The 24,994-nt window shown below is 42.5% G+C and overlaps 1 protein-coding gene across 4 annotated transcripts in view; it reads right to left on the bottom strand.

Moving 5' to 3' along the window:
* Positions 1-24,994, bottom strand: part of epha8 (eph receptor A8) — a 133,045-nt gene that overhangs the window by 104,367 nt on the left and 3,684 nt on the right. For all 4 annotated transcript variants that reach the window (XM_084347907.1, XM_084347906.1, XM_084347908.1 and 1 more), the window contains exon 2: positions 798-862. In XM_084347907.1, coding sequence (XP_084204033.1) covers positions 798-862 — 65 coding nt within the window. The remainder of the gene's footprint in view (positions 1-797; positions 863-24,994) is intronic.

Raw genomic sequence — 24,994 nt, 5'->3', positions numbered from 1 at the left:
ATTCGCTCAAACCTCTAATCCGATTCTTCCAGCTCTTTTCTCAAGACTTGAAAGACAATCCATCTGTTCCTCCTGGCCGCTGTTCAATCACACCGCCTTCTGTTGTGTGGGCCGGAGGTGAGTTAAATGTTTCTACCACTTCACTGACAGCCGGGGGAGTCGGGGACACGGTGGCATCTCGCTGCTATAAAGATCACGGCAGGAGTCCTAATTCATCACCCCAGGCTTCATCATGTGGCATTACAATATGCTAATGTAGCGACGCCGTGCCCTCGCTGTCACCTCGTTCTCTCTCTTTCATCTCTCTCCCTCTTCCCTTCATCTCCCGCTCCTCATCCTCCCCCTGGGGGCTATAGCTCCCCCCTTCTGTGATCTGCACCTTTCTGCCAATATGTGGAGGGGGGCTGCAAGTGGTGTCGCAGTTGATGTTGGAATTAGGTGAGTGGTGTGTATAGTTGTCTGGCTGCACCGGACGAACATGTAATTAGCCTGTGGTGTCAGCGTTACAACCGGATCACATTTAATAAGCGCAGACTCCCCCTCGACTGGAAAATCACAGCCTCACATGCCTTCAGACGGGATAAAAATAGGAATACCTTTGCAACAGGTGTCGCTTTGTGGTGGAAATTTGTGCTGTTGGGTTTTCACAGAGACACAGTTACAATAAGGATTAGCCAGCAAACACACTGATGGAGTCTATTTCTTTCAAAAGAGCTTTTTTAAAGCTATTTGAATTTGTCCTGTTATGTGAAAATGTTACTCTCACACAAAATCCTCTGCGGACAATTTGTTCTTACCCCATGTGAGGGATACGTTAGCCAGCCCCAGTCTCCTGTGATGGTCGTCGTGTCCAGAAGATTCACTGCAGAGAGAGCACAAACAACAACAGAGAGGGTAAGTGATGAACTTTAAATGATTGTTTTTCCTGTCGTCCCCCATCCATCCTGTCCTTCATCACCATCCTCTGTGAGTACTGGCACCTGACAGAGTCACACACATACACCTGTCTGACAGGTGTGACTGATGAGGTGGGACGGTTGTCACGGCAACTCTGAGGCGGGTGTCACAGCGTGTGATGTCACCTTGACCTTGTTCACCCTCGGAGCCCTCAGAGCTGGGACCTCAGGGGTACCAGTCTCAGAATAGAACAGGAAATGAAACGTTTACTGTTGAATGTGCAGCGTGAAACGAAGTGACCGGCTGAAAGTTACCGTAAAACACTGAGTAAACTGATGACTTCAGTCAAGATCACCTGCAGGCTGCAACTCAGCACGGCTTTGTTAAGCTTTTTTCTTTAAAGTTTTTAGTAATAGCTCAACATGCAGTATAAAGATTTCAATATATTTAAAGTACAAAAGAACATACATGGGTTTGAGTGTGTGAAAGCAACACTATATACAAATAAATCCATCCACCCAGGAATCGAAAAATAACATAAGATAAGCATACAGAAGCCAACATAAACAGCATCACTTCATTTGAAGGGGTGTAAGACTGACATGACACAGCGTCAAGTTGCCGTAACAAAGATCTTAAACTGTGTTTGATATTAAAAATGACATCACTGATCAAATGACACTCATAAACATTCATAAATGTTCATAAAGACTGCTTCATGTTCATGACAGGTGTAATGTCATAGCTATGTTACACAGTTACATAACCCTAACCCATAAATGGACGAAAGAAAACATTTCCTATACATGAAACTAGGCTAATTCAGTATAATACAATTTGTAGCGCTTCTTGTGAAAGGTCTTGTTGACACCGAGGACAATGTAAGAGATAATGAGCCATATACTGTCAAACAACATAGAAACACAGACCACTTAGCTAGCACCACACATACAAACAACTCACTCTTCTCTGCTCATGTGTTTTAAATAGTTTTGTTAAGTTCATCCATCAGTCCACAGTTGCTACGTTTAGCTCGGGCTGCCATTTTAACTGTTCACAGAACACTGACTGCTCCGAGAGCGTGGTTTCTGAATAACGCCAGAAGGCTGCACTCTGGCTTCGTAGTGACTTTTTACAAATGCCTAACTGGGCCGTTCGTAAATCAGAGCGCTGTTGGAATATACTGTTTTAAGAATGCCCCCTAAATAAACAAAATATTGCCAACCTGCCAAAAAATCCAAAAATAATTTGACAATCATTGACACCATCACGCCATTATCATTAATTTAATTCAAAATAATAATACTGAGAACTTCATACATCTCAGGGATTTAGGTTGTTGGGTTAGGCCTATTCCTCAGGTAACATGTTTAATGAGTTTCAAAGAAGTGTTTGAATTTTTATACACAGTACTGTTAAATACGTCACAGCTAGCAGACCACTGACTGTACTTTTACGGAGTTATAGCTTGGATTCGTATCAGGACTTATCAGAAACTATGTTTCTTTCTGTAACTTTCCTTCACTTTCTCCTTTTTCTTTTTCAGAATAAGCACACATTTTTCAAAACATGTTCAAATCATATACGTAGATGCCTCTTCGCCTCTTTTTATGCTGCCTACCGCTTATTCACGCCTGTTTGCGCCCACTCACCTCTTTGCATCGACTTTGCATGAAAACATGGCACATTTATTATTCGCCTCACATTCCGTCTGGACACACCTTTACATTTGAGTGGCAGGATTTAACAAGGAAGACGGATGGACAGATGAGGAAAAAGTGGATGAAGAACTTAGCGAACCACTAATTCTACCCACTGGCAGTGTCCATATCTTCCGCGCTAGCAGGTGTGTGTGTGTGTGTGTGTGTGTGTGTGTGTGTGTGTGTGTGTGTGTGTGTGTGTGTGTGTGTGTGTGTGTGTGTGTGTGTGTGCGCGTGTCCCTCCTCTTCAACACTTCCAGCTAATATGATCTCTGCCCCAGGGCTGCTTGTCAAGCAACCAAGTGATGTTCCTCACATTAGAATGAGTTTAACAAAACACTTCACACTTCTTAGCTTTCCGTCTTTCATCCTTCATCTTTCTGTCTGACACTTGCTCTCTTCCCGTCTCTTCTGCATGTTAAAGCTACAGCGTTTTTGCCTTGAAGCAGGAAGTGAACCGCACGGCCTGGCCTCCTCCCCCTCAGCTGGCTGGGTTCATGTCCGTATACTTTTTACCCATACTGATGAGTTCTCAGACACACAATCAGAGATTATGAAGCATCGCTCTTTGGTCACTTAGAAAATGTAGCAAACTGATAGTGCAACAAATATTTGACATTAGATGTTCTGAATATGCAATGTTTTCTGGTTTATTAGTCCACGGACAAAAGGGAAATTACTTTTATACTACTTTTATACTTTATAAAATGTGTTTTACCTCCAACAGAAAGTCAAACTTCAACAAAAAGAGAACCACCCACGCAGTTTGAGTGACAAGTGACTCTGTCATCTGCAGAACACATCGCAGTGATGAGTACTTAAAGCATCTGCACAGTCGTTCCACACTCGCACAAGTGTTTTCACTTCTGCCTGATTAGACCTCCTCTCTGGCTTGTGTGAGCACGCCGGGCCTGACTGACACCTGACTTTCTGCTTAACTTTTACTGCACCTGCTAGGAGGGCTCCACAAACATCTACCCGATTATTATAAAGGTGCATTAATACATTTTGACCAGGAGAAAGTAAGAGAACTACAGAACGGGCTAAAAGATAGACAAGGGGCTAACATGTTAACAGTTGCCTCCAGTAGCCATCCAGTTAGAGTTCTAGTCAATATCCAGTGTTCTTTTAGCTCTGTTGTTTGGTCTCCAACAACCCCTGTGAAAAGTCTTGCTTTAGCTGCTAAAGTATCTGCTGCTATAGCTAGTTTTTAACTTTGTCAGCCGTTTGATAACCCCACTGGAAGTACACAGTAGAGGTCTGGGCTGAAGGAGCTGCTGCTGCTGCTGGAAATGAGGTTGATGAAAGCTGTGACACTGAACCATGCAGGTAAACATGACATAAAACCAAACCAAACACATCTTGATTGCCCCCTGGTGGCTGGATCACATCTGCGCAGACTCTGACTCTAAATGCCAACACCAGCATAAAATGGCAGCGCTTGCGTCTGGAATATTTTGGCTTCATTTTTGTACAGTGGGAGGAGACGTGTCATCCATCTTTATACAGTATGTCAATGGCAGTACGTTGGCACAGCTAATGTCCAGTATGTATGCTACCATGGTCACTTTGATGTCTAACAGGTCATTTTTACCATGTTCACCATATCAATCCCATGCTAACATTTGCTAATTAACACTAACCACAAAGTATACCTGAGTCTGATTGGATTGTCATTAGTTTTCATCGTACTATGTCATCAACAAATTTAAACTTGACCTGATAGAGCTCAGGGTATCATCACACTCACACTCTGGGGACCATGAATGTCTACAGTACAGAATGTATTAGCTGTACAGTCAGTTGTTATTTCAGTCAGGACCAAAGTGGTGGACTGACCACTACAGAACTGCGTTGGTGGCTCGGCCTGAGTCACTCCTGTTGTGTCTCATTTAGTCTTGCAAAGCCACATCTATTTCAACTGCTCTGTGTCAGTGCTGGAGAATGGTCTGGCCAGACCATAGAGGAAAAAACACCCTGGCTTTTTTTCTCTCTTCTCTTTTTTTTTGGTCTTTAAACCAATCACAATCATCTTTGGTGGCACTAAAGCCAGGACGGTGCCCCTGCCTGCAAAATAGCCTAGCGTCAGGGAGAACTTGTTTTGAGTGGCATTAAAATATCTTCATCCCTGCAAAAGAAATGTAACAGCTGCTGGCTTTTTCAGTTTAGTACCGTTAGCAACCAGGTTAGGGTAACGTGCCACTTTCAGCATGTAGGCATGTAACAGTGGCATGCAGATAGCTGAAGGAAGAGGGGAGCGCCACCTGCAATAGGCGCCCAATGACAGATCTTATACCAACAGTCTAAATCTGGCGAGTCAGGATAGGTCTCAAGAGACTCAACAATCAACTTTCTTTCTCCAGAATCGCTTACCCCACATTTATGTAAACTTCGGGGACTTTACAAACTCCCAGCAAAGCTCTGCGCATCTTCAGCCTGAAAAAATATCTAATCAGCCGGAATAATTGAAAACACCTGTGTGGGCACAAATGATGTCCAAATAAAGGAGATGCAGATGACTTTATTAAAACTATCCCAAGCAGTCTGGCTCTTTGGTGGCTCCAAATAGCAGGAGTCAGCCATTCTGAAAATAATTAACTTTAATAGCAAGGCGTCTCGTACCGTGCCGGTAAACTGCAGACAGGATGCTTAAGTTTAACAACCTGTGCAGGAGCAAACCAAAGAGATGAGATCTGGGTTACTTAGTCAAAATTAGTCGAACCCTTAACTGTGCTTGGTTGCTGCTAGTTTGGAGAGAGTTTGGTGTTTTGCTCTGATGTGTGGACTTGACACTTCCTGTGGGTCAAGCAGTGGCTACACCCACAATTCATAGAGGCAAATAGGATGAGTTTAAAGCACGGTAATGGGGATGGAGCACTCTTGTCTGCTGCTGCTCCACTTCATGATTTAGGATAATAAGACAGAATTATTTTTCCATAAAAATCTTGCCAAGTGGAGCCTCGCGATCTTTTCTCTGTTGCTTCCCACACAAACACACACACACACACACACACACACACACACACACACACACAAACACTCATGTGTTGTAATTAGCTGGTGTGTCACTCCTCCTAATTTGAGCACTGGGCCGCTGAGGAGGGCAGTGGGTCAGAACACATAGACAGATGGCAGTGCCACCATCCTCTCATCCCTCCATCCATCCCTCCCCCATCTACCAGCCTTCTCTCTGCCGCTCCCTCCCTCAGGGCGCCGACATCCCGCCGTCTCGTATTGATGATGCGGTGGCCTCCGCACTCTAGCCAAGGTCACAAATGGATGCCGCCAATTACACTCCTCTGAGTGCTCTTCATTGGCCCACCGAAGTGACATAATGAAAGCGGCGTACTGGCGCAAGTGGATTTAATAATTCTTCGACGCGCTGGGGGAATTCTGCTCAGCTACACTGTTATTATTAAAGGACAAGAAAAAAAGGACAAATATATCCCCTCCCTGAATCCGAAAACATGTGAGGCGGTGTGTTATCGCCACAGCAGCCCGCATGAAGATTCACAAGCCGTTCCCAGTGGTATTAATTTAATTTCCGCTCAAATGAGAAATCCCTCTGTCTTTGAAGGTGGTGGGAGTCATTTATCTAATTTGCTCTTGCTGTCTGAATTATGACTTGTATACAAGCGATAGGGTTTAGTGGCACGTCTGATGCTTTGCTTTAATGTGAAAGGAACTGTGTGAACAAAACAGAGGACAGGCAGTAATTAGCAATTTTTGTTCATTTCTCCTCACACACTTCTTCTCATCTTACATGGAGGAGAAACAGGCGTGAAGCCCAGTTCTCCGCACACCACCTTCATGGACAGGGTGTGTTCAGCTTGTGTTCGACTTTGTCAACCTCATTTTCAGTGCTTCACAGAGAATCATTCACTTGAAGTAGCGTTTTTCTGACTGACTAACCTCCATCACACCTTGATGAGAGCTAGTGCTGAGGTCCTGTAGCTCCAGCCGAAAGGCTCGGCAGCAGTGAAGTGGTTAAAGCCTTCGTTTGGTGGTGGAAGCGGGTGGAGCGACCAAGTGCCTCTCCTCAAGGACTCTGGGCTTGAAATTGAGTTTGTTCCTGTTTCACAGCGCTCTGTTCATAACAGAAACACAAACCACCAATACCGGCCCTCCTCACATCCCACTGCACCTCCACCGCCACCATTTTCTCTCTCGTCCTCTCCACCCTTCACTCCTCCACATCTTGGTAAGCACCAAATGAAAAAGCTGTCCGCCAACTTGAGAGCTTGTTTTCGCTCGCACAGAGACACGCCACATATTTCCCAGGGCGGTGGTCAACTTTCCTCCCCCATTACTTTTCCCTCCCCGGCCGCGACTCAATCTGGCCAGCAGGTTAGCAGGCGCGTGGACGCCTGCGGCCTGGCATTGATGTTGGCATGTATCAAATCAGCCAGGCCCGCAAATGATGTTGAAATGCAGTGACGTGCACGCGCGCACACACACACATACACACACTCCACCTGTCCCTATCAGTGGTCAGGGCAAGCTGAAAGAGGGAGTGTGTCTGAAGTCAACATGGAAGAATTATGGGCTGTCTTTGAGGAAGTGGAAGTGTTTGCCTGCAGCGCCTGCAGTGATTCCATACAGCCGACAACAACAATGTCGCCTTAAAAAAAACACACACACGCACACACACAGTGAGAGAGAGAGAGAGAGAGAGAGAGAGAGAGAGAGAGAGAGAGAAGGGGGTCTATAGAAGGAAGAAATGGCAGAAAATAACAGAAGCTCAAAAACTCGTTTCCACCCCAGAAGACATGGCCATACATTTCAAAGGAAAGAGTGCAACTATTATTCTACACCGAGTGTCTAAACACACACAAACACATACACACATAGTATACACTATACATACATACACACACATGGAAGACAACATGCAATCAAAAATGTGCATTGTACCATTTAAAAAAAAAAATAAAAAAATGATATGCTGACAAACATGTTCAGCAAATATACGCACTCACAACATGTACACATGTACACAGCTGACACATACTGTATATGTACACAAACACACACTAACACACAGACATGTTGATGGCACAGCTCTTGGGCCAGACAGGGACCGTGACAGCTGTGTAATTATCTCATCAACACCTCCTTTCTCTAACAAGCTTCTCCTTCTCTTCTCGCCGCCTGTAAAGCTCCTCATCAGCGCCACGACCAGAGGAGACGATAAAAGCCTTCGCAGAGATGAGAGGAGCTCCACCAAAACACCACACACTCTCCCTCTCACTGATTTTCACACACATGCTCTCTCTCACTCGCGCACGGAGACAGACAGACTGCCATCTTCTGTCCTTTTTACTTTTGTTTTGCATTTGCTCCCCAGTCCTAATGCCAATTCCCCACTCTCCAATTACGAGAGCAAGTCCACATAAATTACCACCTCTCAAAAAAAGGAAGAAAAAAAAACACTCAGCCTTTGTTCATTCAAGGCGGCTACAAACCAATACAAAATGACTAGAAATAATTGTTTTCATCGCCCCCCCCTCCTCCTCCTCACAGATGCAAGTTTATTTTCACAGTTTTTTCAACACTCATGCTGATGATGGCTGTTGATAGGTTTGCGGAAGTGAGCGGAAACTAAATTAGACATGTGAAATGAAAGGTGGAATAAATTTACAGTGAGGGTGTTCAATGACTCCTTTGATTCGCAAATTGTTAATTTGGCGCCGGTGAGCAAATAGAGTAGAAAGGAGCACAGAGGTAGGGGATCATGTTATTGCTGCACACAAGGACACTCAAGTACACAAGCATGGCGGCTGCTTAAAGCCGCTCGCTTCAAGCATTTTCAGATCGAAACCATAAAATATGAAAGGCAAGACTACGAGTCCTTAGGCCTGACTGTGCTACATGATGAACTTTGAAAAGTGTAATTTTCATTTGGGGAAATAAGAATGTCACTTAGTAGAAGAAAATACATTTATCATAACTTTACAAAGAACATATGCAGAGCTGTAACCAGGATTTGTAATATTATGGTCTAAATCAGTGTTTTCGATTTGAACCATGAAGCTGAACTGTTGGAAACACTTTCATAAACATTTTACAGCCACCTGTTACTGACAAATACATCAATATAAGATTAAAAAAAGCAAAAAAAAATCTCTCCTATATTGTTGAAATCGCAGCAAAAAACGTTTCCTTGTCAAATACTTACGACAGACAAGAAGGCAGGGGGAGGCAAGATCGATCCTGGCCGACTCTGACCATCCACTCTTGGAGGGATTAGTTCTTCTCCCATTTGATCAGAGCTCCCGTGGGCAAAGAGCATTGTCCTACAGTATGTTCCAGGTGTAATAAATGCCCTTCATTTACTTTAAAACCTGTTCCCCAGTATTTTATTATTGCTACCTCTCCAATTGATTCTTTTTAACAGTTGCATTTTCTTTGTTTTTCTTTTGTGTTGTCCTGTGTCCTCTTGTATGTTGTCTTTGTGTTTTTACCCACTACCGTTCGTCAAATTTCTCTTTGAGGGACAATAAAAGTCTGAGCTGAACTGAAAACGTCCTTGTACGTGCTTACGGCTACATTCCAAAAATGTAATTATCAGTTGTATTGCTTTTAAAGGCTAAAATAGGAGAGTTGAGGTAAAGTGTTTCTGAAGTAAAGTGTTTCTAGAGTTTCAGGTAGCAAAAATGAAAGAATAAAAAAGACCTCATTCAATTTTCAAAGCACATGTTCGAAACAAACTTCACTAAAGTGACTCACTCAGGGCATTAAGTATCGTTTCTCCCTTAAGTATAAAGTGAACTTCACCGCTGCTCTCCTCTGTCACAGATCACTACCTTCTCATCAGTGATGAGCGTTCAGAGTCACATACAATGTGTGTGTGTGTGTGTGTGTGTGTGTGTGTGTGTGTGTGTGTGTGTGTGTGTGAGTGAGTGAGTGAGAGAGAGCTAGAGACACGTTTGTTCACAAGAGGTCACCCAATTTATCTCTAATTTCAGTCTGACAAAACTCCATAAAGTCCAAATCTTTGTATTCTAACAACATTCTGGTGTTTATCGTATGGAAGAGAAAGTCAATAAGAGCAGAGATGCAGGTTGCTGACATGCAGATCTTCTTCATGTCTCCGGGCAACAGACAAAATGTAAAGCAAAATGGCTGATCAGCAGCTACATGATCATCATAATAAGACATGGTGCACACACTGGGTTAAACGAGGGAAGGCAGAGACATGAAATGCTCACGTTTGTAAGATCTGATGACAAAGTCCTTGACATTGTATAGAGGCAGCTGGTTACACTTGGTCGAGAGTGTAGACAGGAAATTAATTGTTTTGTATAAAAAGTGGATGCCCTTGATGCTGTCATGAATTACTAACAATCATTTCAGACTACTTGTGTTGTTCCTCTCCTCCTCCTCACCTCACAGAAGATGTAAATCTTTGACAGTAAAATGAGACAGCATAGTGTCTGTGTCTGAGTCAAAATAAACTACAGAGTGTGTTCATGGAAATGAAGGAACATGTCACCCATTCCAACAGTGTGGCGTATTGATGTGTTTTGAATAGTTTTTGGATAACAGTGTATCTCTATGGCAGTGGCTATCAAAGTGGGTGCCGCAGCATCATGGGGTGTTTTTAATAACATTTAAACACATTTTTTTTAAAATGTCAGACATTTACATGAACTATGTTTAATGTTAAGTTTCCAAACACATGAAAGGAGAAGGAAAAGATGAAAAAAATCAAGACATGACGTCTCACGGATGCGGTTTCTCGCTCAGGACTTTTTCAGGAGCTCAGGAGTCAGAAAACTGGTGACCGTCAGAGGCTTATACACCTCAGCCCTCAACACAGTCTTACAGGACTGAATCTACACTACCTGCTGGACAGGTTATGGCTGCTTGATTTTTGTGCCTCTACTGTGCGTGAGTAGGCTACGAAGTCAAATCATTTCATTATTTGTTATTGTGTAGACCGTGAGTCTGCACAGGGTTTTTTTTTTTTTTTAAATTGACCGGATGCTCTATGCCATTTCGCTGTCTGACTTCCTGTCTGGAACTATCTGCTCTGTGCAGCTTGATGTGGCTGCGGTCCGCCTCCGTCAAAAATAGACACGACACGGGCCACCGGAGGCGATCGCCGCCAAAACACAACGGAGAGGGAACCGGTTGAATCAAGGGGTGAGAGAGAGAGCAGCAGAAAAGAGATGGTGAATGCAAGCAGAGCAGAGCAGAGGGTAAAAAGGTGAGCAGTTTGTGTATGTTGTTATCTGGCAGTCATGTACAGTACAGGTCACAGGGTTTCAGTTAATAAATGCAGCAGTCTCTCCTGTTGTTTTCCAACTGCTGGAAAAGTAAAAGCGGGTTATCCTGAAGCCACAGTGGAAATGCAAAGCGGATCTGGCGTTAAGGTACCGTGTTTAAGGTTACCATGGGTTACGTAGGATTCAAGGGGTACTATCCCAGAAGTACTTGAGTGGAAATGCAGCTATATTGAAATAGTTAAAGTCTCCCTTAAAAATATTGAATATTTTTCTCCCTTCTTTCTTCTTGGCTTCTTTGTATCTTTTTTTTTTTAACAATATTTTTTATTGAAGTTTCAAGTGTATATCAAACGAATATACAAACATTTTCATTTATATCCCCTCGAACAGCCACTCATTCACACAGACAAAGAAAGAGAATAAATAAAAGGACAGTGACAACAGAAAAAACTAAATGAGTAAAATAAAAGAATAAGATGGAGCAAAAAATAAATAAATAAATGAATACAAAAAAAAAAAAAAAAAAAAAAAAAAGGGGGGGGCAGGATCATTTCATAACCTGTTATTCAGTCAGTGTTATCCGTTTCATTGGTCAGGAATGACATAAATGATTCCCAAATACAAGCAAACTCCTCTTGTTTACCTTTAACAATGTATGTCAATCTCTCCAGTCCAAGACAAGTCATCAACTCCTTCTTCCATATTGCCAGTGATGGTGGTTCTACATTTTTCCAATATAGTGCAATCACTCTCCTTGCATGGAGTAGTCCAAAGTCAATCATTTTCGATTGTTTCGTTGTTCTGATGAAGTCTTTGGGGTATATTCCAAGTATACAGATTGTTGACGTTAAAGGAATGTTACACTTAACCATCCGTGATAAACATTTAACTACATTTTCCCAAAATACCAAAATCTTAGAGCATTCCCATAGGCAGTGAATCAAAGTTCCCTTTTCAGTCAGACATTTAACACAAACATCAGGGATGTTAGGGGAGATATGGTGAAGTTTTACAGGGGTTATATAAACACGCATTAACCACTTATACTGAATCAATTTTAATCTTGTGTTAATTGAATTCTTTTGCGCTTTTAAACATGCTCTTCCCCAATCTTCTTCACTAATATTTTCTTGTGTGTCTGTTCTCCAAGCATTTAATTTATCTGATGCTGATTCTGTTGAGTACTCCGCTAAAAGGTTATAGAATCTAGATATGTGTTTTTTACCATTCAAATTATTAATCACCGTTTCCTCAATAATCGATAGTGGGGGTGTGGCCATGAATGTCTTATATTTTGATGCTACAAAACTTCTTAATTGCAAATATTTGAAAAAATGTTTTTGAGGAACTCCATACTTATGACAAAGTTGATCAAAACTGAGAAGGGTACCTTCAAAATAAAGGTCCGAAACCGTCCCAATTCCTTTCTCTGCCCATAATTTGAATCCCCCGCTTCTTTGTATCTTACTTTATTTTTCCTTTGGTCCCAATTTTTTCCCTCAATCTGACTTGTATTACACAACAATACAGAAACACGTTCATCTTTTACTGTTCACTCGTTATATCCGTCTGTCACCTGTGTTGCACTCCATACCGTTCCATACGTGCTCTGCCATATGTCAAATTATTTTGTCAGTGGCGATGCATCTCTGTGCCAACATCGTTTCATCTTCTCTGTTGCTGTTGACACTCTTTCTTTCATTTTTTCCTCAAGTATCCTCTCAGTATTTGTTGCAGCAGTGGCCCATTTTCCCCACAGGGATCATTAAAACTTCATCTCGTTACCTCTACACCTACACTAACCTTCTTCCCTCCTCCTCCTCGTCTCATCTTTCTCCAAACTCTCCCTGAAGTTTTTCTCCCCAGAGGCTCTTCTTTTTCTCACCGCGTCTCCACTGTGGTGTAAGCATTTTGTCCTTGGTGCAGAGAAAGCAGTTCAGACGGATGGAGGGAGAAGACTGCTGAGAGACTTATTATGACACTCTGATGCTGACGTTCCCCCCAAAAACACTTTGGTTTCAACTTTTCATCTTCTCCTTGTGAACTCTCCTCTGTTTGTATGGTGAGTGCAGGGAGCGAGATCTTAGAGATTTAAAGTGATAAACAGCCAACAAAAGCAAACAGCAACCAGCCAGAAGCACACACACACACACACACACACACACACACACACACAGACACACACACACACACAGACACACAGACACACACAGACACACACACACACACACACACACACACGAACATACTGCATTTTAGCATATCCCTATGAAAACCATGTTCGGTGATTTTTATCTTTTCTTTGAAGTGTAAAATCACAGCAATTATATGATATATAGAGTCAACTGTAAAATGTTATTTATGTACCAATGCATCAGTATTACCTATCAGTTAATGAATACATAAATACTAATCAGTCACAGGGGACGTTCTTATGCAGAAATAGTTCTTTCACGCTTGATATTTAAACGTGCAATGGACAACTTGTTTGCTTTAACATATCGGTAAACAGATTGCACAGTATAATGGATGACACCATCCACATATAGATTGGTTCCCGATAAACCTCGCTTTCACTATGCTATTCCGTCTGCCACCGGCTCGAATTTCCTGGGAAAAATGAAGGTCAAATCACAGCACTGAGGAGTGCTTCCGTCAGGAAGGTCAAGGGAAAGGAAGAGACGTCGTTTCCCTGGCTGCTATCCCCAGGTAATCATGGAACAACTTGAATAACTGGAAACTCTACACTGCAAAAGAAAAAGAACCCCGCTGATGGAGGAGGATAAGAAGGAGAAGAGGGAGAGTGATAGAAACCGAGGTAAAACAAGAGTGAAGGGACGGGCATTTACTCAATAGAGAGCGATCCGGTGTTTGTCAAGGTCTGTTCTCCGTTGATGTGTGTTCCCCCTTACCACGAGGCATGAGAGGGTTAAGAACTGGCGTTCTTTCTACTAGATCAGTAAGTGAAGAAACCTGCTTACTTATTTATACAGACAGGTGTTTTACTCAGCCTGTTAGTGGCACTGAGATCAGGGTTTCTAGGTCAAATTGTGATTTTTAAGGTTAGTTTTTGCTTCAGACAGTAGCCAAGCTGCTAGCTATAGCTAACGCTGTCTTTGCAACAGCAGTGCTGCTGTTCGACTTTGACAGTTTTGTACCTTTCCTTAAGTAGGACTGACTAATTGGACTGCACTCTTACTGGATCATTTTTTACATTGCTGTATTGGTACCTTTACTTCTTGGATCTAAGCACATCTCCTCTGTTTTTGATAAGCAGTCACACCTCAAATGAGAAAAATATCTGCACAGTACTGCCATGTTGAGGACATGACTGAACACGTTTGATCCGGAGATATTCATGGTCAAGGAAAGATGAAAATGTTGTTTTCCACAAATATCTGATAGACACATTTAGTAATGAAACGCAACTAATTTAGTCAACAAGTGACACCTGGTACAGTGTTGCTTTAGGATAATTCCAGAAAACAAATCCCTCACAAAGGTGTGCCTTCCAAATCAAGTCTAACGTGAAAATATGAGTACACAGACACCTTAGGGACTCTAAATGGACACCATTCAATGCAGCAGGGCTCCCTTGGGACTTCAGCAGACGAGGGAGAGGGATCGAAGGCTCGATTTGTTGGGTGTACTACACAGTTTCTAGCATTATCCCAGAGTAATAGGAATCTGTCATGTGCTTGATACTCTTTTGATGATGTTGTCACCTGACTCACACACACACACACACACACACACACACACACACACACACACACAACCAGCACAGCACAGAATTCTAATACGTTTGAGTTTAGTGATGTATCCATGTAAAAATAAAATTGGAAGGCTTTTATGACTATATTACTTAAATCATATATAATACTAATAATTATATAATTATGATTAAATAATACTATACATTTCAAGAACAGTAACAAGACAAGTACTTATCACCAAAGCTGTGAATGGCAGAGTAGAATACGCAGAAATGCCAAAAAATGGTACTCACATCGCAACATGCGTACATGGATCTGCTCTTTCTGTAACCTACAAGTATCTTTGCACTGGAGACACAACAGCACACATCATCATCACTGCCACAGCATCCAGAATGTTATGGAAATGAAGCATGGAAATGTGCATCACGCAACTTTTTCCATAATATCAGCACAAAATGCACTAGAGACAGCGCTTTCTCAGTGGAAAAAAAAAGACAAAAGAAAAAAAACCCAGCAGAAGAGACTGTAAACACACCCCAGTTTACCCCTTTCCAAAATTACAAGATTAGGTCAGAGAGAGTGGGCAGCGGAGTGTCTGCTCCTCTGCTGGAGTGGTGTTGAAATGATTCAGTTTACACTGGCTAGCGCACTCTGGCACAATCCCTCATATCTTATTTTAGCAGGTGCTCCCGGGGCTGGAGCATGGGACCCTGCTTTGTATATCCCTGCAAGGCAGCGTGTTTGCTGCATGATGGAGGGAGGAGGATGCTCAGGGCCAGCGAGGCTCATCCTTTCCCAGGGGAGAGGAGTGAATAGCAGGCTATACTGCTGCCCAGGCCTGCCTGGCTTCCCCAGGGAAAACATCCAGAGGGGTATAGACGTAGTGGAGGAGAGGCGCGCAGAGCTATTTATAGAGCAGGTAAAGAGGAGAGGTGAGGAAAGAATGAGAGGGGGGGAGTGAGAAAGAGGAGGGGAGTTGAAAACAAGGAGAGGAGAAACAGAAGAGTCTGAAAGCAGGTGACAGTGTGATTTCTGTAGCCGATAGCATCCGCAGAGATCTGGGCTGACGTCGTCTGCTACACCTGCTGAACAGAGCAGAGCCTCTGACTCAGAGCGTGGCCTGCTGGTGCAAAAGCTAACAAAGTATGCCTGAACTTATTGATTTATAGTAGAGAGAGTTCATGCAGAGGTTAGCTGAAAAGGAGGGAGGAAGAGCAGAGAGACTGTCAAGACGACAGTGATATTTTATCAATACAGACTCGACTTACAGCCCAGAGATCCTTGTGATGTTTCAATCCAGGCGCTGTTCAGGCTCTGCCTTCCTCTTTAATAAATAAAATTGCTTTTATTTTTTATTTATTTCCCCACTCTGTAGATGTTCCACCCATAGGCCCCCGCGCTGTCAGCTCATTTCAGCCCCTGTGCAGCATGTATGTCTCTATTTCACACTGTTGCTCTTTAATCATTTTCATCATTTCAGTGAGCTGACGTTCTACATAAAGAGCTCTTATCACCCCTGGTTTATGCTTAATGATGAATGGTGATAATTACTGTCAGTCAGTGCGTCGAACACGCCATGGCCACATCACTATTTCTGCTCTGAAGCGTGCATGCTTAAAGAGAGAGAAGAGTCTACAGTATCCAAAGCTCGACAGCAAAGTAAAGTGGGCCACATTATCTCCCATTCATGGTCGTGACTCCATTTCATGAAAAACCTCAAGTAACACGCAAAAATGAGGGGTGCACCTGTTCACCTGTCAGTGAGAGCAGTTGTTCCTAACCTTTGTGGCTGTGACTGAACCGACATTAAGTTCACTTGTATGACTTTACGGAGGTGATTATAGACTATCTGTGCAGTAGTTATTAAGTAATTAGCCACTCGATGAAACGCTCCTAATATTGATTCTACTAGCTTGCCAACACGAGTGCAAACAAAAACATCGAGCGTTTAAAAGAACATTAGATTTCTCATTAGAGGTTGTCGTAATGTGTGTTGTAACACACAAACATCTGACTTCTATTACAGTTGTTGATTCTGAGTCAATCCATACGTACTCACTAGGGCACCAAATGTGTATGCGCAGATATAGTCCCCACACCGATCAATAATTATGAACTACAGTTGTGCCCAGATGTTTAAAGTAAAAGTTCACCAAAAAATGAAAAATACCTGCTAAGCTAACAGTGTTAGCACCTGGTCTGAAGTGGGTGAATGAGTTTCACCATGCGTAGAGGGTATATGTTGCAGGAGGAAGCCATTTATGTTCGGGGGTTTTCACCAGATGTTTTTTTTACCTTTTTTGAGAGTTTAGGAGAATGCTGCCACACTGCTTGAAGCTGATGAAAGTTTGTGGACTACGAAATTGTACGAACGTGTAAAAATAAATGAAATTGAAAAAATAAAATTGTGTAATTTAGATAAATGACTTAGGAATAAAAAACAAGTTCCTGTTTAAACTGGCAACAGACAGGTTTTTTGTTTTTATAAATGACAGTTATGAATGTCACACACAGTGTTATGGCGATAAAATAATTACACCATCAGCGTTTAGACTGTTTGCATATAAAACTCACTTTCACTGTGCTCAGCCACTTGGCATTAGATCAGCAGGAAAATTAAGGCTGGCTGTTTATTCAGTCAGGCTGGCAGCCGGGCACCATTTCTATCTGCTTTTACTTCATAAACCAAATTAATAAATGAACTTGTTTTGCCCTGTGATGATAGTAGTTGCTACTATGAGGAAAACAGAAATGATCCAGTTGTCTTTAACACAGTGGTGCCAATGATAAAACCACTTGGAAACGCTGGGGGGCATGAAGTTGTCTGTTCCCACATTGAGACATTTTGTTTTAACTATTTTCTTGTATCTTCTCCACTTACATGATCAAACATAATTGTTGCACATATATTCCACAATTGTTAATCACTATGTATTTTCATGTGGATCCAAATGCAGATTACAAATTAGTTTATATTATTCAAATTAAAAATGTGGGACATCTTCGACCCTTGATAGAAGCTTCTGTGTGCATTCTCCTTTTGGAGCTTGTTCACATTACACATTCATCCATTGTGCAGTGATTTCTAGCGGTGTTCCACCATTACCCACAAGCTTCACCTGCTACAAACAAAAGTTAGTCTTTAGCTGACTTTCCATAAGCTAAAACAAAATGCGGGCATGAAGCACCGAGACATAAATTGAGTGTTCACCTGCATGTCTATGACTTAATTTCTTACATGCCCCCGTCTGTGTGTGTGTATGTGTGCAGCCCGGTCAGGATAAAGTCCTGATGCTGTCCGCCTGAATGAGCACCATCATGCAGCCACCAGCTGTCCACGCAGGGACAACACAACACGACGCAGTGACTCTCAATGTTACAAGCAATGACTGAAATAAGGTAGTCTGAGGATAAAAACAAAAGCTGAGGTGCATGACTCAATCAAAGCACACATTTAAACACACCATGTGATGCCATGCTGCTGTATCAATGCGTCTGTTTTCCCCACAGAATGACCCGACATAGTGTGGAAAAGTTGCAGTGCGGAGCTAACCCGAGCAAAGTCCCCAGCCACGATGGGATACACGAGCTTTGTTGTGAATCTAGTTTCAGTGTGAGTAGATGAATGAATTTAAAAGGGCTGTGTATGAGCAGAAGACAGAAGGCGGCGAAGAACAGAGAGGAGAAAAAACGAGTAGTGGATTCCCTGCTTTGGCTCCGTTTGTGGGCTAGCCGCTACTGATTCGTTCTATTAAACATCAGTGGAAAGGCTGGCTGTAAGATCTTCAACTTGTCAGAAAGATTTTAGCCTTCTTCCTCTTTTCGGCCTGACTGTTGCAGTCTGGAGATAATTATTTATTCTATAGCATCATTTTCTGGAAGCTTTCCATAATCAACCATAATATCATTTATCTTCTATTTAGCTCTTGAAACTTTACAGAACAGAGAACTAAAAGAGAACAGATAAAGAAAAACCTATATTTACAAGTAGCAATAGATAAAAACAAATCACTCAGCGGTGACACAATGTCTCGCAGTAGAAGATTGTGCTACAAAAGCAGAATTACAGTTTCTCCCTCTTAAACAGCCAACTCTTTATAACCTTTCTGAGCTGTTAGCATGCACATCTATGGGTAGTGTGTCTCGATTCTTGTTGGGACAGAGGGGTAGGGTGTAATGTAATCTGAAGTCCAGCAGTGAAGTTTCCTCACTTGGTACCGCTTCTCTAATGTCAGTGCAGACTGGCAGGGTAGGAGCACGGGTTGCTCATGTAAGCCTATAAAGCCCTGCTAATGGTCAGGTAATGACGCAGTGTCCTTTTCTATACGATGACTCAATTGATAGAAGTTGTGAACAAATTGCGAGCGTCCATGCTTTTCTATCTTTATCAGATAAATAGCAGTTGTAATTATACCAGGACTGCCAGAGTCACACAAGAGGAATCATCGCAGCTGAAGACGGCATATTGGAAATGTCCGGTCACGTCTGCTCACATAAACACGATCACCGACAACTGATGCAGTGTGAGGGTCTTGAAGGGCCGTCCCACTTCATAGGAGGAGATTTCAACCACTGCCCCTTGTAACTATCTGCTGAGGGGCAAGAGGGCAATCGAAAAGAAGGGGTAGGGGTAAAATTGGAAATGGGATTGAGCCATTGAGACATTGAATGACTAAAGGCTCCAGTAGTGCTCTTCATGTCTTGCCCTGTGCTCTGGATGTGTCTGAGGGTAATGATGAATTTGCTGTAAAATGGTGATAGTACACTGTAAAAGTCAGAAGGTCAGGACGGGCAGAGGCTCTTTTTAGGCCTCATTTACCACACAAACAGTCCTGTCCTCCAAACAAGGGGAGCATGTTTTTTCCCTTTCTTTACACTAAATGCTGCAGTTACTCGAGCAGGAGGTAACTCACAGGCCAGGCGCTGATGCAAGACATTGAAATAGACTTTTACAAACCTTTTGCCAAAACAACCGTCATTTGAGTTATTCACTTTCTCCTCGTCGCTTCCTTTTCTCTTTCTCCCCAATCTATGAGTAAAAGTCAGACATTATAAACGCTTCCATTCCCTTTAGTCTAGTGCTTCACAAACTGTATACCAGGCATTAATATCGTCCCCACAGAGATAACTCGGTTAGATGGAGTGTGTGTGTGTGTGTGTGTGTGTGTGTGTGTGTGTGTGTGTGTGTGTGTGTGTGTATGAGAGAGAGAGAGAGAGAGAGAGAGAAAGCAATCACATGACTACATATGTGTGTGCCTGTGTGCATCTGCCTGGATTGTGTGTACATGTGCATCTGGATTTTCATCAGATGAGAAATGAGTTATCTGGCCCACCCCCGTCCCTCGCCACATATTAATTACATCAGGCCTGTGATATATGGACAGATTACTGGGTGTAAAACACATTATTTCCTTATGGAAACAGGCCCCGTGAGAGATCCATCAGCCTGCATCACGGTCGGTTTTGGGCTCACTACATCATACATGAGCATCGGGCTTACCTGCCATTATCACGGAGGAATCTTCCCCCTGCATACTATCTCAATACAACACTGTCCTGCCAGAGGAACGACACACACAGCGTGTGATTGAGAACCCGACAAGCACCTCTTCTGATTGTTGTCTCTCAGAGCAGAAGCTCAGCCTCTTGACCTCACCTCAACCATCCTTATACCTAAATGACTGAATAGGTTGAATGCCAGTGACTCCTAAATTGGCATATATCACCATTCCCAAAACAGCACTGACCGCTGCATCGCACCGGACATTCGTTGTACGGTCACAGTTTGTTAAAATTAGATACCAAAACTACATGGTTAGGTTTAGGAAAACATTGTGGTTGGAGCTAAAATAACTACATTATTTATTTTACTTCAGTAACCAATGTACGTATGTTACTCATGTTACTCTCTCTTAGGTCAGAGGTTAGAGATAGGCCAAAATACTGGTATTATTGCTAAACTGAACTCCTAATCCTAAACAGTGACAAAAAAAGATCCAACAACTGGGTATTTCACAACACACTAAAACACACAACATTGGCACTACACATGAAAAAACGTGTCTAGCTGTTCAAACTTCTCAGAGGTTGAGGAAAGGGTTCCATACTAGAAAAAAACTGCTTTGTATCGTGGCCAGTATGTTTGCCAAGGTTTAGTCCATGTTGCCTACGGCCACCACTGGCCACCCTTTGACTCCGCCACTGCACGGAAGACCAAAAGACCACTGTCCTCTACCAACTGTGAACATAAATGTCATTTAACCAAACTATTTTCCCCAACCTCAACGTGGTACTTCTAATTGCTGAAACCTCCCCAAAGCTTAACAATGATGTGGTGCAGATCAGAAAAATGACGGTGTGCTTTATGCATTGCGGACTAACAATGTCATCCTGTGAAAAGAGGAGTCAGAAAATGAGTAGTTGTGGAAAGCGATGACAAACACCCTGTCGTCTAGTTTAAAGGACTTGATGAATCCGCGCGCTGTGCTCTCAGCTTGCTGCTGTTTGAGCCGCTGTGACTCAGAGGAAACACTCTTCACAAAGTGAGCCGAGCACAAACTCTGAGTTTGACCTTATTAGTTGGATGGTTCTGTGTTGCCGCAGCTATTGGAACAGGTTGGCAGGTTTGCCGGCGTTTATCAGAGCATATTAGACCTTCGCTGGGCTTCTATTAAACTTAATGAACATTTAAATCCTTTAATGGATTGAAGGGAATTGAGAGCGGCAAATTATCAGCCAGACGCTCTCCGCTGGTGTTGATAAAGACACTCGCCGATGGAAGTTGAAGAGACGCATTTGAGAAAGCAGCCTCCCCCTCTTTCACTCTCTTCATCTCACTTTGTTCTCTCCCCGTGACCGTCTCGCACTCTCCTCCTCTCTCTCTTTGCCCGTGCATCCCTCTATCACGCAGCCTCCCTTTTGTTTCTAACACTTGCTGTGTTCCTCTGTCTGCCTGTAACAGAAGAGAGGAGGCTGTTACTGCAGAGCCAGATCTCCGTCATTCATCAGTCCCCATGAAGGGAACATCATAGAGATCTCTCTCCAGGAGGGATGTGCTAACATAACCACAACACCAGCCCATTACAGAGCTGTCAAGCGTTGCCTATACAACCTTCTCCGCCTGTCTCTCACTCTTTCGCTTTATCCTCAGCCATCCCAGTGAGGGATCTTCTACCCCACATGCTAGCAGAGCAGAGAAACATAAATTACCCAACGATACAGCTCCAATCACAGAGCATAGTAGAGCTGGCCCAGGGGCTGCTAACTCTGGCCAGCCCAGCATCAGGTCCTGCTAATGGGTGGAAAGGGCTCAAGAGAGGCCCCTGCTTTCTGAGGCCTTGTCTGCTCCTGGCCGCAGCTCAGGAGGACTGGCAGAGCCCACTGTATTGATCTGGAAGCTCCTATATTCCTGTCGACAGCTGGCTAACAAGGCTGATGTCTCAATAAAGACCGGTGCCTTGGGGAGAAAAGGGGGAGAGCAGGCGGTCAGCCGACAGCAACCTGTTTAAAGACAAACTAGCAGACAGAGGGAGGGGGAGGTTCACGCCCTCTCTGGTTATTTAATGTGCTCCCACAACACTGCACATGCAGGCTCTCCTTCTTTCAGGAGGGCCCTGAAACTTTAACTACTGAGCTGAGCATGGGTCATGAGCCAAGGAAAACTGCAATTTCAACTATTACTGACATGACCAGTGGACTGAATTTGGAGTGAATTTGCCTTTATTGCTTTTAACTCGACACAAAGAAGTAAATTGTGATAATTTGCTGGTGAAGTGTGATTAATAAATCTCACAAATTAAAAAATGCTTTAATTGTTTCAAGGTTAAATCGTAAGTAATTAATATAGAGCTCCGTTTGCACAACCTCTTTTTGGAGACTTCTTCCACACTGCCGTATCTTCTTTTCTATTATTGACCTGGAACTGACAGCTCTAAGTGATTGAGCAAAACAAACAAAAGATGCGAGTGTGTGTGTGAAGGAAACACACTGACAGATGATGAGGCGGCTGATCTATATTTGATGCAAGAGACTTTAGGATATAGTTTGTCTGCTCTGTCTAGTGAAGTGGTGGGAACAGGCAGCTCCACCGGTCAATAAGAGGTGTTAGGGGCTGACATTGGAGACGCCGTGAAGGGAAACATCTTCCCTGCTGAAGTGCCCTTGAGCAAGACAATGCAATAGTTTCTGTCTCTGTAATTTGGTTTCCATGCAGCTATTAATTATGACAAGTTCTCATTTTTCTCTCGTGCGATGTTACTAAACATGCGACAGGTACTCTATTGATCGAGCAGAGATCAATAGAAGCAGCAGCGTCTGAGCCGACCGCAGCACTGATCAAAATCAAAACCAAAATTTGTCTTGTTTTTTTTATTGCACAAACAGAAAAACTGCAGCTCCCTGCAGTGCGCCTCCGTTCAACTTTTCTCTCTTCATTTCCTGTTTTCCCTGCGATTCTGTTGCTTCTGATTTACATGTTCAAATCTTTAAGTAATGAAGGAAAAAAGAAAAGTCCCCGTTCCTATTCATTGTTCTCGGCCTCCCTGTGTCTCTGTCCCCGATGGTCCTCCTGCAGCAGAGGTATGTGGTAATAATCATCCACCTACAGTTTGCTCATTAGCAGCAAGTCCTGCTCTCTGCATGGGTCTTTTCATGTTCCTCAGTGCTAACAACAACCTGAAGGAACGCTCGCTACCCTCGCTGGGAATGCGACAGTGTGAAACGGCGTGCGGGAGGTGAATCAGGAACCGTGGCCACAGGCAGGAGGGGCTGCTCGCGGGAACCACCGCTCAGTACACACACATTCACAACAAAGGTGGACACAGACAGGTTTGGTCTTCATTTCTTGCTCCGTATGTGTTTGACCTACACTGACTTTTTTGAAGGCTGGTTATCATCCTAATAAGCAGTATTTTGGGGCCAATAACTTTAATGTGGCCATTTTCATCCCTCAGAATAACATAGATTCAGTGTTCCTCCTCAGAATAGTTTCCTTGAAAACATTGTTTCTGCGCCACAGAGCTCCCGTTCAAACGCTTTTGGAGTTTGTACCCATCTCAGACTTCACAGGATTAAAGTTTTGGTTCTAGGGCGGGTGTGATGTTTGTCATGTCTTTGCTGTCAGAGAGGAAAAGTGACTGAAGCAAAACTTTGAATATAGGAGTCTCAATTTTGCTGTTGTGTCGCAGCAACAATACATATGGAGACCTACACTGTTAAAAAAAGAAAATAGATTAACACATAGTGAAATAAACAACCATGTGAATAAATGATGACAATATATTGATACTGATCATACTAGTGGCAGTATGGAAACCCAAAGCGTTCAAAATGGAATAAATAATTAGGTTATTATGTAAACAAAAAAAAAAACAGACGCATTTTGAAATAAAAACTGGAATGAAATTTTTAAAAAGCAATTAATATTTCATCAAGAACCGACTAAAACTGTAAAAGTGTGTTTAATTATTTTACAATTTCATGGTTATATATATTTTTTGTAATTATTTGTATTCATTCATGTGATTATTGCCAAAATGATTGATTTAGTTTTGACCACACTGAGTCTCCACACTATAAAAGATTATGATAAAAAAAGTATTTTCACTTAGCTTACCCAATCATTTTCATGTTTTTAGATAAATAAGAAGCTAAAATACCATTGTGATTATCGTACATCGTCTCAGGGGCAAACTAAAATTAAAAAATTCTAAATACTATACTGTATATTTTTTGCAGTTATTTTTCAAGTCTTTAAGGCAGTTATTATTTTAAAGGAGAGAGCAACAGTAAAAAATGGCAGAGAGAAGAAGTGAAATGTGGACAATGTGTGTGAAAGGTAGTCCGCGGGATTGCAGTTTTCTCAATATTGCGTTTTTTTTAAAAAAATCAGAAAAACCAAACATCTTCAAATTTGGTCTTTTCTAAAAATATATATACTAAAGGATTGCATGCTCCTGTATGGATTGAGGAATACACGCATGGTAAATGATAACTGTTTTTTACAGGACAGGGATTTTATCCATCTTTAAGTGCTTATTTTCAGGTTTTTTTCTTTTTACTTTATAAAAAGTTTTGCAATTAAAAAGTCTTTACTATTTTAACTTTTATACAACAGGACTCACTAAGATCTCTGCTACAAACTTACGCCAGGTCATTAGGAGCTAAAGGTCCTTTGGAATGAAATATGAAGCATTACCTCCCTGCTGGTCTGCTACTGTTCCAGCCGCCGCTCTTGTTTTTTTCAGTTTCTGCATAAAAAAGCAGCAATCTGATTCTATAATAATTACTGTGTCTCTCGGGTACACAATGGATTCGCTGCAAGGTTCAATGTTTCTCGCGTTCTATTGAAGAAATATGCAAACACGTTGTGAAATGTCAAAATATTAAGACTAGCTTTCCCTTTGTCTCACTCCTCACACCATACATTCACACGCTGCAGTCCAATGCA

This window comes from Pagrus pagrus (assembly GCF_965226575.1).
Source record: "Pagrus pagrus genome assembly, chromosome: 3".
NCBI classification, from domain to species: domain Eukaryota; kingdom Metazoa; phylum Chordata; class Actinopteri; order Spariformes; family Sparidae; genus Pagrus; species Pagrus pagrus.
This window is presented reverse-complemented; position numbering and strand designations above follow the sequence as displayed.